Below are 17,304 nucleotides of genomic sequence, written 5' to 3'. Positions count from 1 at the left end.
GAGCATGGCAAGCGTTATGGAGTAGCCTCTGCAAACGCATCGTGACAACCAACTAACCTTTGCCAAGTTTGGGAACGCTGTTTCTAAGTCAGTGCGAACAAAGATAGACCTCAAGGAACCATCAATCCTCACGGAACGCGCTCCAGGCACCGTTGCCGACTCTCTTTCCAGTTCCAGACTGCTATCGCTGACCACCAAGTTAACTACGTGGGATCATTTATGTGTTAGTCGTCAGCAAATTTCAAGTCCTGGAAGAAGAAAGACACAACGTGTACAGTTTGACTGTTGACAGGCTCAAGTCGTTCTTCAAACCGTTGCACGAATCGCTTTCCAGACATACCCTGCTCAAAACTGACAAGAGTTTGAGGCCTACTTCTGTGATATTGGTGATGGAATATCACCCTCACCTTCTCTTGCGGTCATCGACTGCCGACGAATCATCTCGTTTCTTGATAATATTTCAATTATTTTTGAAGCAAAGCCACTGCTAGCTACGATTCACCATTAAGTATGCCTCAGTAAAAATTAAGATTAATAGATCTCCGACTCCAAGAAGAAGGCTACTCGACTGAAGCCATTGCAACACGCAAGAAGAAAGAAGCTGCTGCCAAACGATCAGCTAATGAGACCATGGAGCTGGACACTTCGAACGAGCAACTCTCGTCAAGAAAAGCATCGCCAAGAAAAGTTCTGCTATTCGAAACGAATCCAATCAACTACGGGAAGCGTAAGACTCCCGCGTCAGCCAACATGGAGCATCGGCTGGTGCAAGACAGCTCTCCAAGCGACATTTCAAGCAATTAAACGCTGAAAAAAAGGCACGCACACAGCCCAACGGAAGAAGCGCTTATCCCTCAAAGCCTCGCAATCCAAATGTGACCCTCAAAGGACCAAGAGACGCTAAGCAAGCCAGCCGGCCGAAACTATAAGCCGCGCTAGCCATCTCGCCGAAATTAGCTGTCGAGTTGAAGTTCATCCCAAGTGCATCAACTCACCACAACGCAGTCATGCTATTCGCGTTACGCCACGTTCGTGAGGTCAACGCTGAGATCAACAACTTAGGATTTAATTGATTTGTCTCCAGGCGACCTTTCACTGCCTTCAGCACTGAAGCGTCCTCTCGAATTCAACCTCAACTATTGTCCGCGTCCTCAAGCAACTACCAAGGATGACATCCTTCAGCAAATACCAGCATTCAACGAAACGCTCTGGTTGCGAACGCTGTTTGAGGACAGGCCAGCCGGATTAGTCGCGAATCCGCAATTTATGTCCCGAACTCTGTGTGCACTCCTCCGCCAAGTACGCCTGCTATCGAGGACGCTTTGGCTCGCATCCGGGCAAGATTTCCATCGCATCGTGACAACCATCACGATCGCGCAATTTCACTAATGGACAACAAATATTTGCCAAGACATTGCAATTCAATCCAGACTTACAAGTCGGTCTGACCAGCAAAAACCTCGAGCCAGCAATATGACAAGGACTCAAAACCTCGACTTGTGCCTCGATCATCTTCTCGATCAAGATACATACAAGCAATGCACTGCTCCACAAAAAACAATCATTCGACTGCTCAGGACTCGCGTTCGACATTTTTTTACATCACGATTGCCAATCAAACGCTACCCTTCCTGACTGGTCAAATTCCAAAGATCATCGTTGCAGGACTTGACAACAAAGGCATAAATCGCTTCTACGGATTGGCCAAGACCTCCAAGCTAGAGTTATGTATCCGGCCAATCGTCTCAAACAGGACATCCGTTATGCAAGATATTTCCAAGTGGCTTCACTTTATGATGCAGCCTCACCTACAACGGACTCCAACGTATCGTCGAGACTCGGACCAACTTCTGCAAGGTCTATTCAAGCCACAGATGACATGATACTAATAACGTTTGGCGCGATATTCATGTACACCCCATCAACATCGGCTTCGCTCTCCAATAAATTCGTCAAGAGTTACATGACAATCATTGGGTTGACGCCATTATGCTTGGACTTTGAGTCGTTCTGACTTCAAACTACTTCGTATTCGGCGACTTGATCTGGCTACAGCTTACTGGAACCGCCATGGGCACATCCGTGGCTCCAACGTTCGCGTCAATGATTCTCGCACATTTTGAGAGAGCAACAATTTGCGACCAATTCGCATCCAACTTGGTGTATTTCAAGCGATACATCAACAATGGCTTTATCATTTGGAAACAAGAATTAGCCATTTGGCATCAAGCACTGTTAAGACGTTCACGTTCGAGATCAACCCAACCCAAGTTGCGTTCCTTGATCTTAGGATCACACGTGACAACGACAAGTTCATGACCAGGACTCACGAAAAGCACTGAACCTCCATCTTTACTTGCCAGCAACCAGTGCTGACCCGCCTGGCGTACTGAAAGGACTTATATTTGGCTTAATCAAGAAGTACAAGAAACAGAATACCAACTCTTCTGACTTTGCAGAAGTATGCAAGCTTTTCCATAGCCAACTTTGAGACCGAGGTTATATAGCAACACTATATTGCTACCACTCTCACGAATACAGAGGTAAATAATCAAGGGGTGTGGCTTTACCGGTTCCATTTGACTATATGGAATATACGTAAGGAGGTAGTCTAGTTAGCAAAGGGGGGGGGGTCCGGATAGCATCCCCCTGATTTAAATATCTAGTTTTGGAAGATAACTATAATCTAGCTTGAAATGGTTTGCAGCTTGAAGGCAACAACAACATAGAGACAACTATAACGCGAACGCAACTTTACCTTAAGGTCAACTACGAATTTCAATTTAAACTTGACTTCGATTTTTTAACTTCAATTAACAGTTTAAAACTTTCTACTTTCAAGTTCCAACTTTCAACATAGAACAATCAAGATCATTCTAGAACATTTTATTACACAAGTGTAATGGTAGGAACTTTTTGGTAAGTATGCATCTCCGCAAAATTAATAGACATCAAAGTAAAATAAATACATCGTTAGCTTAACCTACTAAGATTAACTAACAAGCATGCGCAAGAGCGCACCTTCGATCCTTGTCGCTTATTTCCAGCTCAATTTCAACCTCGTGCTCAATTTGCTGCCCTTAGTTATCGCTCTTTTATATATTGCCAATCAAGTGGGGGCGTCTTTTCGACATTGCGTTACATCAGGCTTCAAGCTTCAGCATCTGGACCACAATTGTCACAAGTATTTTTCAGGATTTCGTACGACCCGAATGGTCCATCACGTGCTCGCCTACGGAACTTGTTGGACTTTTCAAGTTCAACTCGTTTGTGTAGCACTCTGCACATTGAACAATTGTCGATTTGTAACACAAAACCGTCATCATTAAAGCGGAAGGGTTGCCTTGTAATGATTAGATGCAGAAAAATTAATTGACGCCAACATTGATTGGACATCAAACATCGCACAAAATTAGAAAAATTTGGGTGTTTGGTGGATTTAGCTCACTTTCCTTTTTAGTCTACTCAAGAAGCATCAGCGAAACGGCCACTGTAATTAATACAAGCGCAAGAATCTCACCGCATCAATGACGATGCGACGAAAGCGCAGTTTTGGCACGTCCAACTCAGCCGGTCGTGCCAAATCTTGGACCCCTTCCCCCTCCTTACGGCTCAAGCTTGTGTTTGGGTTGTATGAAGCCATTTAACCCCGACTCAGACAAATCCTTGAGCCATACGTGCCATATTCAGCGCATGAGCAGAGGCTCCTGGATTTGAAGCAGGCAAGCGTGATCTTCTCGCCTACACCTACTGAGTTGTATCATAAGTAAATCGATTGATGAAAATACACAAATTACTGTGGTCATGAAGGCTCTTACGGATGGCCTTGTCGAGACCCAACTGTTCCGGCTCGAATTAGAGACGCTTGATATAAGATTTCTATTGCAGGACATGACGATGTCATCCCGAAACAGGCTTCGTCCACTGGCTCTTTTTCGCCCATCGAGACGACAAGAGATCCGATGTCGGGAATTAATGGGCCTCTATTATGTTGAGCTATAAACGTTTGCAATGCTGCAATCATTGTCAAACAACAAGACAATACGTAAAGACCCACGTCGAGTGCCGAGAAGCACTGACCGAGGTCCGCTAAAAATAACCGAGGATATGGGTCCGAACTCGAAATGGCGAGGCGGATCGTTAGGAAAAATAGGGGGCAGTAAAAGCGGGGTGCCCTACTGATCCAGCAACGTCAATAGAATTTTTAGGTCTCTTGACGAAGTTGCTCCCATCACATAGCCAATATGTGTTACTGTCATTCGTGATAAAATTACCCTCATCACCTTGGGAATTGGGGTGAATATGATTTGTCGCTTCGCCTCTAGTTGATTGTGAAACGTCGAACAATTTTGATTCGACGCCAATCGCTAGGAGATCGTTGATTCAAGCTCGTTGATCGCGAAATACTTCTGACCAGGAAGATTGTGTGCTTCGCAATAGGCGCGTCTATGACTGTTAAGAAACATTCAGTTGGAATAAAACACACGTTAGAAAGTGAATTGTCAGTGTGATGTTACTGTACTGGATTTAAATGTCAAATTTGATGTCTTCTGGAAATACCCATAGCTAAGCTAAAAAAACAACTAGCCAGCCATAAATTGGCAGCATCAGTCAGTTACAATGCATTTCTCTTGTTCATAAGATGGTCATCTGATGAGCGTTTTGGAGCGTCCTCAAGCACTACGAGTGGTTCGGTCGTAGTAGTACTGCACAAGATCTCAGTGCGACTACTCATCACACGGTGGAGTTAGACTTTTGCGGTTGTGCACAAGCACAGTTACCGCCGAAGGTCCACCACTTAAACAGGTCATGAGGTCCGGGACAAGGATGCTTGCCTAAAAGGCAAACCCAGGGAAGCATAAATGTATGTCTAAAAGAGACAGTGCGACAACTCTGGTCGGCTACAGAGTCGATCGGAGAGGATCTTGCGGTGCCAAAGCTTGAGGTAGTTGGGAAGATTACTCTTCAAAAAAACAAGGGAATAAGCCCCAAGATACGTGAGGGAATAAGTATTCAATTATCTTAGTGAATAAGACCTCAGGTATCTTTGAAAGTAATATTCAAAGAATAAACTGCGACGTTTAACGTCTTGTAAATACCGGATCAAGTGTAGGCGCTTACACACCTGATCGAATAGCAAATCTGAAGTTTATTTCGAAGACAACTCATTTGCCAACGCTAGGCCCTAAAAGGTCTTGCGTGATCTGCGTACACATCACAGAAGATGAGTACATGTCGATATTTGGTCAGCAATCGTATTCCTGAGAAGAGAGAGCTCTCAGCAGCTCATCGACGGACAAAAATGTCCTCGATGAGAAGCCTCAGTGAACGTCTTACGTCTCAATCCTGGAACTCTTTGGAAACAAATCCTTTGCACAAGGATTTGATCGAATTTAAGGATTTGTTCTCTGGTTCGGTAGATCCCGAGTTGCCTAAGAATAAAGGAACTCCACAAGAAATTGACCTGATACCAGGTTTCGACATACTGTGTCAAGAAGCATTGGCCACTGCGTCGTGAACAAGTATTAGCGATCGACAAATTCTTTGCCGATCGCTTGGCTGCAAGCCATGTAAGGTAGTCGATCCCCTCTTAGCTCTCCGATCTTCTGTGTGCGTAAAGCAATACGTGGGTAGTAGATAGCGCATGCATTCAACAAGCTAGATGCTGCAACGATGCCGGCTCGAAGGTACAGAGGAAGGACAATATATTGATAGAAGAGTCCCACCGTGCATGGATATGATGGATGGTACCATGTCCCTATGCTTGGACAGGTTTTTCCGTTCACAGCAGGAAGGGCCCCAGGCTGAATGCTGCGGGGGTGGATTTTGTTGCCACAGAGGATCAGTTATGCCCCTGCAACATTCGACATATGTGTTGCGAATCTGTTGAGTGTGGTGCGAAGTTTAGCACCGGAGTATCTTAATGGCTTCTTCCATTTCAGGGCCATGATGAAAATTCGGAAGTCAAGTACATCGTACCTACGTCCGAAAGGACGTTACGCTCACGCGTGAGCATAATCTAACGTCAACCTTATAAGTGTCTTCTCGATGCAAGCAACAAACTATTTTTAAGCTCATCGAGGAGAAACACGGTAACACCCAAATCCCGAAAAGTTAAAGTCCATCACCGACTGGCCCGTGTCAGTTGATGTATAAAAATTCGGAAGTTCTCGGCTTAGCGGCATGCTTGCAGAACTGTTCGCGCAACTATTCCAAATGACGGTGCATATTTCTGGTTTACTAAAAAAACATAAAATGGTCATGGAAAGCCGATTGTTGGCGTTCCTTTGGGGGTGTCAAGCAAAGCTTGATGTAATTACCGATCTTGGCGGTTGCGGACCAAGACAGACCAATCCATGTGGTCTGTGACGCCAGCGATTTTACAATCCGCTGTGCGTCAATGCAGTACGATACAGACGGCACAGAGCACATGTCGTTCGCGTCATCTTCAACCAGTTGAGCGCAATTATCCAGTGCATGACAAGGAACTGCTTACCATTAAATGTGCACAAGCCATATGTAGGGTATATCTCTTAGTAGACAGAACGTTTACTGTTTTTACGGAGCCATAGCTCCCACTCAACTTCAACTTGAGCGTACTCCACGTACTGTGCCATGTCTTGAGAACATTCCAGCACGTATGTCTTGTCTATGTTCTGTCCGGATGCCACCGTCTCAACTTGTTCAAATAATTAATGAATCTTGACGAAACTCTACACTCATGCCCCGGTCAGCCAATTTTCCGACGGAAAGCAACCGTCGATCCAAACCTGGAATGTGCAGAGCGTTCGCCACACATATCCGTTTGACCTCGGTGTCTTTAAGAGCATTTCACCCTTTCCGGCAACACGAAGTTTCTTACCATTTGCAATGGTAACTTCAATGACGCTCGCAAACGTTTCGTACCCGATGAACTCTTCGCGATAGGGGGACATGCACCAATTTAAATCAGCACTTGACCTCAGCGTTTCGTTGTCTTTCGTATAGAGTTTTGAACGCCTTGAACTTCATCAATACTTGTGTCTTCACCTTGAGGAATCAAATACTGAGAGTGGTCGTCCGGAAAAGTCAACACGTACTTAGTGTATCGGGGCACACTTTGCTAGTACTGATAACAGTACTATCGTAACTACACTGGTTACAGTGGAGGTGGGGTGCCTCGACTACTTCACGTACACGACGTGCAGATGAAGGTTCTAAGTAGCTAATAAGTCTTAGCTGCTGAAGATAAATTCTAGGCTTTTAAAATAAAGAGAAAGTAAATCTGTATAAATAACGTAACGATCTTCTATCTACTACTGACTTTATTAAACTAATAACAAATTAGTATGGAGTCTACTTGAGCACCGCACAATCGTGTCTAATAATGATTGCCGGGGTTGATTTAAACTAAAACATCCAGTCAATAGAACTAATGTCTTGTTGCGTCAATATAAGCAAATTTGGTAACACTGAAACTATCAAGTTAAGTTAATAAAGATAATAATTTTGTACTTCGTTAATTATTTCCTCTCATAGGAAATAATATTTATTATTCCTCTTATCGGAACACCCCGTTTCTAGGCGAGCACTACTATACCAGCCACGTTTTACTAAAGCACCATTATAAGCACAGTGAGGAAGCGGCTCAATAGTCTTCTCTCACGTGAAGTGAGGTAGTTGGTGGGCGGTTAGGCGACCTCGCCCAACTAACCAAGTAACTAAGGCAAGTGACGTCACGGAAGCGTTAATTCGGCTTTATGTGAGCACTTGTTACCTAGGAAGTAGTTGTAAGACTTATATAATACTTAATAAATTCAAATATAAAGCATTGTAACCAATCAGTAGATGACACCTCTGTAGATGTGCACCCCTACATTGCGAGGGTATTTCATTGAGTGCCTCGGATTACGGATGACGCTAGCCGTCATTCCTTCCAATGTGAATACACCTACGTGCATCACATACAACAAGGTGGGTCACTTTGTGCATCACCACCAGTGGCATGTCTAAGTACTTCACATGAAGTAAGTGACCATCTCGTTCAGTTTACAAAGTGTACTTAATGGGTTTGTGTAACATAGTGCAACCTTATCACATTTACGACCTCCCCCCCTTCAAAAAGAAAAATGTTACATTTTGTAAGACCTTCAACGGGTGGTACGAGGGACAGCGAGCTACTTTACGCGCCACTTTTAGTACTATTAGCGATACATCTTTGTCATCACACGGCGCCTGACATGCCACCTAACAGGGGCAAAGCTGATCGGTCGTCTGCAAAGACACCCACACAACCACGCATGAAGCGCACGCGCAGCGATAAAACGCCGCCGTCGCGTAGTGCCTCAGTTGCAACGCCGACAGCTACTGATGCTGCTGTCACGCTGCTAACCGGATTTTTTTATCCATCCCAATTTTGCAGTGAGGATTATATCCATTCCTCATTATTGACTACACTGAGTCGTAACCGCTCCCATCATCTCTAAGAAGTGATGAGCAGAGCGAGCTAATAGGGAAGGGTGATGGCGCTATGCTGCCCATCCAAACTTCACGTATTGCTCCTACATGGAGACACCCAACGTTGCGAAGGCAAACTTGCCTGACTTCAACGAGGCAACTTTCTTGTCGTCTGCGCTAACTAGCGCAGTGACCATTCATGAGAGCACTGCCCATAGAGGTACAGCTGCTTCTCAGTTGATAATCCCAACAAGTGGCGCTCAGGCCATCATAAACAACCGGTCTCACGCAGAAGAGCCAGAGCGTAAAGCTCCACCGGCGGCACGTAGACGTGTCCAGTCGGTGTCACAAGCCAGTCGTATTGAACGCGGCTATGTGTCACCTATGCCACCTCCATCCGAAAGGCCTCGATCGGATGGAACTAGTGCGTCGCTCCTAGAGCGCGCCACTAAAGACACTCATAACTAAAATGGCGTCTACCATTCATGGAAGGCTCATGTAACATCACTTGGTCGTGTTTCCCTGATCCCGGTCGTGTTGCGTTTAAATGAAACCACCGACCAATACGAAGCAGAATTTATGCGCCGTTTTCAGCCTCATAGCGTTATGGCGAAACAACGGTCGCAGTGGATCAACTTTGCTCGCTTGTGTGAAAGAGAAATCATGGGCGGTACTGTACCTCCTGCTTCTCATCACTACGCTACTCCTGCTAGTCCATTTGGAACTAGCGAAGCGGCTCCAACCTGTGCTCATTTTCATAGGCAGACACCAGGCCCGGTGCGTCGATACGCAGGTCGTCGAACGGCTCCCAAAAGTCATAACTCTTCGGGTATACTCTCCACTAGACGAGAATTTGAAGCTTTTGCTGCATTGAGTAGTGGACAATCAACCTTCCAACAAGGAAGCGTTGGTTGCCAGTAGAATCTATCAGTGCAGGTGGCGCCCGATAGGAGCTACGATTTCGCCCACCTACTTGCAGCAGCCTATCCTGCTTCCCACAAGTTCTTTTTGCTTGTCCTGTGCGCTTGTCATTGCGTCACGGACTTTACGTGTGATGTCTAATCACTCATCCACAAAGCGTTGAGCCTCGCTCACGCTTTTAGCATCAAACTCGCCTATGATACCGCCAAGAGGTCGGTCATCAGGCGTAGTTTTATTGGCCACTGCTTAACTGGCAGGGTCATTAGGGCAAGTTTCAGTCTTTGAGATATACCCTCATGGGTCATCGTGATATTGACGCTATGTCCCTCTTTCGCACCGAGCATAGTGAGGGCCCTCCCCCACTAAGACTCGGGCTGCGCACAAACGAGACTGGCGTCCGAGGATGGCGCAGTCCGTTAATATGAAATGGTGTCTCACCCGTACTGGTGTGGACATCAGTAGTTATAGCAAACTCCACAAAAGGCAAACATACTCTTGCAGAGATCGCTTCGCCTGTCGCGCCCCAAAGAAGCGCGCCTGAAGCAACACTTCGTTGTTCGGCGGCTGGTACTTGGCGCGAATCTTTTTCTTTAAAATCGCCCATGAAGAGAACGCCTTTCTGTCCGCCATAAGCGCCGAGTAAGCCCACTCTGAGGCCTTACCGCGCAGATGCGACATGGCGTACGACACCATCCGGCTGTCGTCCTCGATGAGCTGGGCGACACCGCATTGCTCCACGGCTAAAAGCCAGTATACGATCGTGTGCGCCGCAGTTCCATCGAACTTGGGCGGGTCCATCCAAATGGGCCTCGGCTGATGCGGCCGGGCAGAAAGCATCTCAACAGTCCTGTTGAGAGCCTCGCTCCGTGCCTACTCATGCCTCAGCTCATCCTGAGTCTGAGTGACGGACTCGCCGCAGCTTGGCCTTGTGCCTCGGACGCGGCCCTCCGCTGTCCGAGCACGAATGCCTCAAACTGCTCCAACTGAGCAACATGTTGCTCAGGAGGACTATCCAGGAGCCTGGCCAGGGCTTGTTTACCAAGTCCCTGCGCCATAAGCCCTGCCACCTCCCAAAGATGTTCGGAGAGGTGAAGAAAATGAGCCCAATCAATATTGAGGCTCATCCTCACGTACATACGCAAAGATGCGGGTCGTGGGAAGGATTTCAAGTGCTACCAAGTGTAGACGGGCACGTCGTAATGCGGCCACGCTCTACTTAGACACACACCCTAGCACAGCGAGGAAGCGGTTTAACCTGCTTCTCTTGCGTGCAGTGAGGTAGTTGTGGTGGGTGCGCAAGCGTCCTACTAAGTACTCTGGTTAAGTGTCGTCACGGGAGCGGTAATCCGTCTCCTCGTGCGCACCTACCAAGTAGGAAGTAGCTTTCAGACTGATTTATATGTAATCGTATTAAATATAAATACCTATTTTTACCAATTAAAATGTTATCTCTATAGATAACATTTAATATGTATTGCGAGCGTATCTTTCTAGATACCTCGCGTAACGGATGACGCTGGGCGTTATCCCTCCTAATGCGAATGCACCCATGTGCATCACTTACACAAGGGTTGGTCACAAATGTGCACCACACCCGAGTGTTGGGTCTCATTACTACTATTTAGTAATTGATTATCCCCTTAAGTACACCAAGTGTACTTAACGGGGACTGTGTAACATCAGGGCAACTTTAGCCCGTTACACCATTTTTTTAACGCTCGGAACGAATAAGCGTAACAGCATAACCGTGCCGTTTGGTATGTTCCTCCAGATACTCACGTAGTTCCGTTTCAGTAGCAAACAGTCTCTCATCTGGGCGCAAAAGAGTTATTTTTTAAAAATGGTTAGACAACTTGAATTAGGAACAAGATTGTTGGTGAGCTGTGGAATGATAGTAGAACGAATTGATGTCGAAGCGATGCAACGGAAGGTCAAGTTACAAAGAACTAGCAAGAGAGAGGGAGAGGCAAAAGGAGTGAGAAGGAGTTGCCACAATGAAAAGGCATCCTAATAAAGGGGCATAATAATAATGGGAATAATAGCCCGTAATATGGGGCGGTATATAATAGAGATATATCCCCACTATCACTTCGCTCTCATTAAGCCACGCGGGGCGGAATCAATAAGAAGAATTGTAACGGGGCACCCTTCACTAGAAAAGATAAGTACTGTTACCCTTACTGATTACAGTGTAGGTTAGGTGCCTCGAAACTTCACGTACGCAAAGGTACAGATGAAGGTTTCTTATGAAGAAAGAGTTTTAGCTTAAAGGTCTCGACTCAGGCTCTATATCAAAGAAAAAATAAACTCTTTTAACATATTTAGTCCAAATACGTTACGATCTTCTATCTATTATGAGTTTATCATACTAATAACTAACTTTGTATGGCGCCTCCTTGCGTACCGCACAATCGTTTCTCATAATGATTGGTGGTGTTGATTTAGACTTAAATCAAAATAGAGCTTATGTCTTATTGCATCAATATTACAAAATTTGGTAATATTGGAACTATGTAAGTCAAAAGTAATAAAGGTATTCATTTTATGCCTCTTTATTTATTTCCTCTCATAGGAGATGACATTTATTATTCCTCCTATAGAAAATAATATTAACGAGACCCCTAACCAACAGTCACTATAGTGATGATGTAGGGTGACAAGAAATACTATTATGTCTTTCTTTATAAATTTTGCATTATTGGTTTTACCGAAAATACCGACTTATTTGCGTTATTGACTTTGACCCAAGTCAAGATGGCGAATAAGTCTGTGCGTGTGGCCCGTGAGACCGCATAGCTGACAGCTGCACTGATCAGTGCACCTGTCAGTAATGCAAATGTTTCCGTAGACGCTCATGCGTCCACTGCGAGAAATACGTCACCTCCTACTCCCATTGGAGGTGATTGGAACATGTCATCTGTTGATTAAATTGCAGGCGACGGTGACAAGTCACCTAATACAGCAATTGTAGGTGACTGGTCGAAGTCACCGTCATCGCTTGACTCAGTGGCTACTGTAAAGGCCGCCGGATCACCCGGGGCTGAGTCCGTTAAACCTTTGGGTTCTAATGTGACGACCAGAGAGGTCATGTGAGGTTGCCCGACTCGTCGGACCTCTTTGGTGGGGAGTCATCATCAGATGGCTCCATGGGCGATGACCACTCTGGTAACATAGTATGCGTCACCAGGAGCTAAGTGGTCGTGAAGGGAAGAGTGCTGCTGGTGGCATCACCAGGAAAGGAGTGATTCTAGGGATCGCTTCAAGGGCAAAGTTAACGCTAAAAATAATATGAGCCAACAGGAGATGGACCGCAATACGTTGCAGTTCACTCCTGAAAACAGGCCATGGTTGCCCTCTAAAGATAATTTTATTTCGTGTCTAATATGACCAACGATCGATATCATATACCGTTATTCGACTCATCCAGGCTTCTCAAGCATGGTGAGGATGAGTCAGAATTCTTCATCGATGACTTTTTCCGGCATCGTTGGCACTCTTCTAAACAGCAAAGGATGTCAAACCTTTGCTCCAAGCATGGACAGCCTCAGCCTTTGTACAGAATGTACAAAACATAGGTCGTGAGGTGTGGCTTGACAAGCTAAATGCTTTCCTTGAACAGTTCGAGAAGCAGACCGTAGTCGGTGCACGCTATAAAATGCACCGTTTGTCTAAAGAGGCAGAGATTTCTTGCCTCTCGTGGTGGGACATGCCCATGCTGTTTCAGGGTGCAGGTCATGCTCCTAAGGAAGCATATTCCCTTAAAGATCCTCATTGTAGGATGCTCATCTCTTGCGAGATGCGTCAAGAGATTGGGAACCTCCAATCCTATTACGAGCGCGGGAAGCGCTGTGCTCCAACGGACCTTCTTCCGAGGAAAATGGATCTCGTCGTACTGCAAGACGAGACCCGGAACGTCCAACGTCAGTTGGAAACGAGGTTCTCAGCTATCATGCGAGGATGGATACCCTCGCCAACGAACGAGATGACTCGTTCGAAACCCCTTTTTACCTCACGGTGGTCCGAGAAGCTTTCAACAGAAAGCGCTTTTCACCACTCGAATCCGTCAATGGATGTGGAGGGAGTGGAAAAATCGGGTTCGCCTCGCTTGACGAATCCGAATCAACATCGTGATTTGGATCACACTCTTTACTTTTTGAGGGAAGATAGTGATCACAAGCGATCCCGTCGCCGCGAGTATGCTGGACGGTTGATAATGTTTCTCGTGACTAGTTGAAAAATTGTGCGCAGTTGCGACTGATCAACTAGCGAGCGAAAGGACCAATCAGTCCCTTCAAATCGCTGGTGACAGCTCGTCAGACGATCTCTCCCTTGTAAGAACAGTGGATCGTCTGTTTCAAAAGAATCAGAAGCTGTTCCAAGACAACAAGTCTTTGGCTCGGAGCCATCAGGCTTTGGCGGGATGCCCTTGAACGTTCCAGTGTAATTTGGAACCGAAAGAAGCCTCAAACTGATGTTACGGCGGAGACGCCCACAATAAAACGTAGGATGCGTACGCATACGAGACAGCTCGATCGTGTATGCATTTCCTTGGCGTTGTAGTACACGAAGCGGATCGATGTACCTGGGAGTAATTTATTACTGTCTACATTCGTCACTACATGTTTTGGAAGATTTTCCGTAGAAAGTAGGACTAGGTTATTAACATTAAATAAGGTATGTTCGCTCTTCCATTTTTATCAGAGTTCCGTTTCTGTCGGTCCGCCGAATCAGCGATGGAATCCTAACCACTGCTTCTCTAGCCAACAGATAATCACCTGTTGACTCGGTTTTATTTTTGTTTTCAGTGCGACCGGCTTGCACTGCGATTATATCACTCTCTTCATTATTAATAGTATTATCGTTCTCAGTGATTAAATTTTCGATGCTGAGTCTTTCAGCGTCTTTGTCAAAGTCAGTAATAGCATTACTGTTATTTCTGAGTTTGTTCACTTCAATATTAATTAAATCAACATTTATATCCTTCGCATTGGCCTAAGCACTAATGCGTGATGAGCAAGAGCTAGAAAGTTCTTTGCTCGAGCGAGTTCCCCCACCTCGAATAGGTTACACTCTCAAACAAGGTGGGTATGTGTGGGTATCTTCGGGGAATCCGAAGACAAAGTCTATAGCTACGGACTGCCAACACTCAGCCGAAACAGGCAGAGGTTGTGACGGAGCACGGGATGAAGCATTAAGCTTCACCCATTGACAAACTTCACAAGCACGTATGTACTTGCGGACGAACTCATACTGGCGTGGCCAGTAGAAGTCGCAACTTATCGTTTGATAGATCTTCTCACGTCTACGATGATCACTTACTGATGCATCGTGGCACTCATACATGATGCGCAAACGCAAATCATTATGAGTGGGGGATGACGACACGAGGTGTGTCGCCAGCAATGGTTTAATTATACAGTAGCTCATTGCGTATCGTGTTGCGATCTGTTGAGGATCGATACAATTTCGACAATCCTTCTGAGGATTGTTGAAGGGTGGTTCCAAGGTAATCCATCAACCCTTTAAGAGTCCTATCTTCTTGATAAGCTCTTTTAACGTCGTCAAATAATGTTGACGATGGAACACTTTCTTTTGCAACAGTAACCTTATGCTCTCTGTTGATTTGCGCAGCCGACTCAAAAATAGGCCGGCGCGAAAGAGAATCAGCGACGACGTTAAGTCGTTCTGGTCGTCCTGGTCTATACTCCATGGATAAGTCATACCCCACGAAGAAAGGAAACCATCTCGCCATTCTTCACAAGAGTGTGGACTGTTTCCGTCGTGTGTGAAGACGCATGGTCCTTACATACAATGAACGGTCTATCTCCCAAGAGAAAGACTATAAACTTTGCCAGAGCGTATATCATGACAAGGAGTTCCTTGTCATGCACTGTATAGTTGCGTTCAGCTGGTTGAAGCTGACGCGATAGCTGACAGACGACGCGCTCTGCGCCACTGTGTCGTATTGCATTAACGCACAGCCGATTGCCCACGATGCACCTTAGAAGTGGTATTTTGCTATCAGCGAATATACCCTTCTTGAGAATTGCATACAACTTGTTATTACTTATAAGTGTAAGAGCTTTTCGGTCGTCGGTACGATGTACTTTAACATCCGACTTTTCGTTCATGGCTCTGCTATGAACGAAGCCGTCATCAAAATAGCTCGGTGCAAAATTCTGCACCGATCTTAACAGATTGTTACACATCTATCAAATGTCGCAGGGCATTGCTAAGTCCCTGTGGCATGACTAGCTAGCCACTCCCTTAGCAAACCACTTGGGGTGCTTACTGCTGTGAATGGAATATCTTGCTCACGCACAAGAAGCTGATAGATTTCATCCACCAGATATATTGACGAAATGACAGTATTTTTTGACATACCATCAATAATTACGTTTCTTCGTGGTTTCGGCGTTTGAGCCGGTACAGTTGCAGCGTTCGGTTTATTGAATACATGCACAATTCGCCATCATCCTGCTGTTTTACGCACACAGAAGTTCGGAGTGCTATGTGGGGAAGTTGATTCCCTCACATGGCCCGCTGCTTAGCGTTCGGCAAAAAATTGTCGATCGCTATTACTTGTTCACGAGGCAATGGCCATTGCTTCATAATACAGTATCTCGAACCTGGAATTAGGTCGATTTCTTGTCGAGTGCCTTTGTTCTTAGGCACATCCTTAAATTCTAGAAAGTTTGTCTTCAAAGACTCCCAGGATCGGACTTGCCAGTGGCGCAGCAGCATGGACCGAGGGTTTAACCCGTTGGGAAGTTTCGAATGTCCGAACATATGTGCTGACCTATTTATAAAGTTTGGGCTACCAATAACTCTGGCTTATAGAGCCGTATGTCTTTTCTCTGCCGAGATGACCACCGAGGACAGTATCGTGTGCCTCATAGAGGATTCGGTACTTCAAATCCTCATCATGACGAACGACGACGCGAGGAGGGTCCGCAGCGTTCGTGCAATAAAGCAAAGGTCAATATCGATAGAAAATCGATGTAACCTTGCACGCAAACGTGGCGACAATTTAAAACCCTATTCCGAGTGTCTTAGAGCTCGTAGCAGAGATACAGACTGTTTATCTTTGGCGTGAGCCGAATAGATTATTACAGTAATAGGCGACATGATAGTCGTTAAATGAGAGAGCTCATAACCCGGCCTGCGTGATAACGCATCGGCCAAAGCATTATGCTTGCCAGGCTTACACTACACCTTGTAATTGTATTCGGCGAAAAAGGATTTCCATCGGGCCATTCTCTGTGAGAGATGGTGCGACTCAGTCGCCGTGCGTAATGACGCGTGATCTGTATATATCACAAATGGCCTAGAGCCTAGTAGATGAACTCTCAATTTGTCGAGAGCATACTTCACAGCAAGTAACTTTTTGTAATGAACTGGTAGTTCTTTTCCGCAGCTTTAAGCTGTCTAGACTCGAATGCAATAACACGTTTACGCCCATCAACATCTGTTTGTAACATAGCACTGCCAATGGCAAAATCCGAAGCGTCACAGACGACACAGAAAGGCTAATTTGGGTTTGGCAGTGCCAGAATCGGGGCGTGGATAAGACTATCCTTAACTGCTCGAAAAGCATTATTTTCGGTGCTTGTCCAGCACCATTATCGATCCTTTTTAAGGAGATTAGATAATGGTCTAGCCATATCTGCGTAATTTTCGCTATATTTGTGTTAATAATTGGCGAGACCGAACCACCTACGCAAATCCTTACGATTTTAGGAACCGGTCAATCTACTATGGCTTTTACCTTAGCGCTATCCGCTCAAAGGCCTCGCTTAACAATGAAGCATCCTAACAAAGGAAATTTGTCTGCGCCAAAAATGCATTTAGATGCATTGGCATACAATTTATTTGTGCGCATACACTCGAGCACTGCTCGCAAATGGTCTTAATGGTTTTCCATATCTGACCGACCCTGCTCCGCAC

At 45.6% G+C, this 17,304-nt stretch overlaps 1 protein-coding gene across 1 annotated transcript; it reads left to right on the top strand.

Moving 5' to 3' along the window:
• Nucleotides 1-1,538: 1,538 nt before the first annotated feature.
• On the top strand, nucleotides 1,539-1,883 carry CCR75_004782 (uncharacterized protein; the record flags this gene model as incomplete). The annotated part of the gene is made up of 1 exon (XM_067962868.1): nucleotides 1,539-1,883. One exon carries the CDS (start codon nucleotides 1,539-1,541, stop codon nucleotides 1,881-1,883), a length of 345 nt encoding a protein of 114 aa, XP_067819270.1.
• Between the last annotated feature and the right edge of the window lie 15,421 nt (nucleotides 1,884-17,304).

This window comes from Bremia lactucae, linkage group LG15, assembly GCF_004359215.1.
Source record: "Bremia lactucae strain SF5 linkage group LG15, whole genome shotgun sequence".
Lineage (NCBI taxonomy): Eukaryota > Oomycota > Peronosporomycetes > Peronosporales > Peronosporaceae > Bremia > Bremia lactucae.
This window is presented reverse-complemented; position numbering and strand designations above follow the sequence as displayed.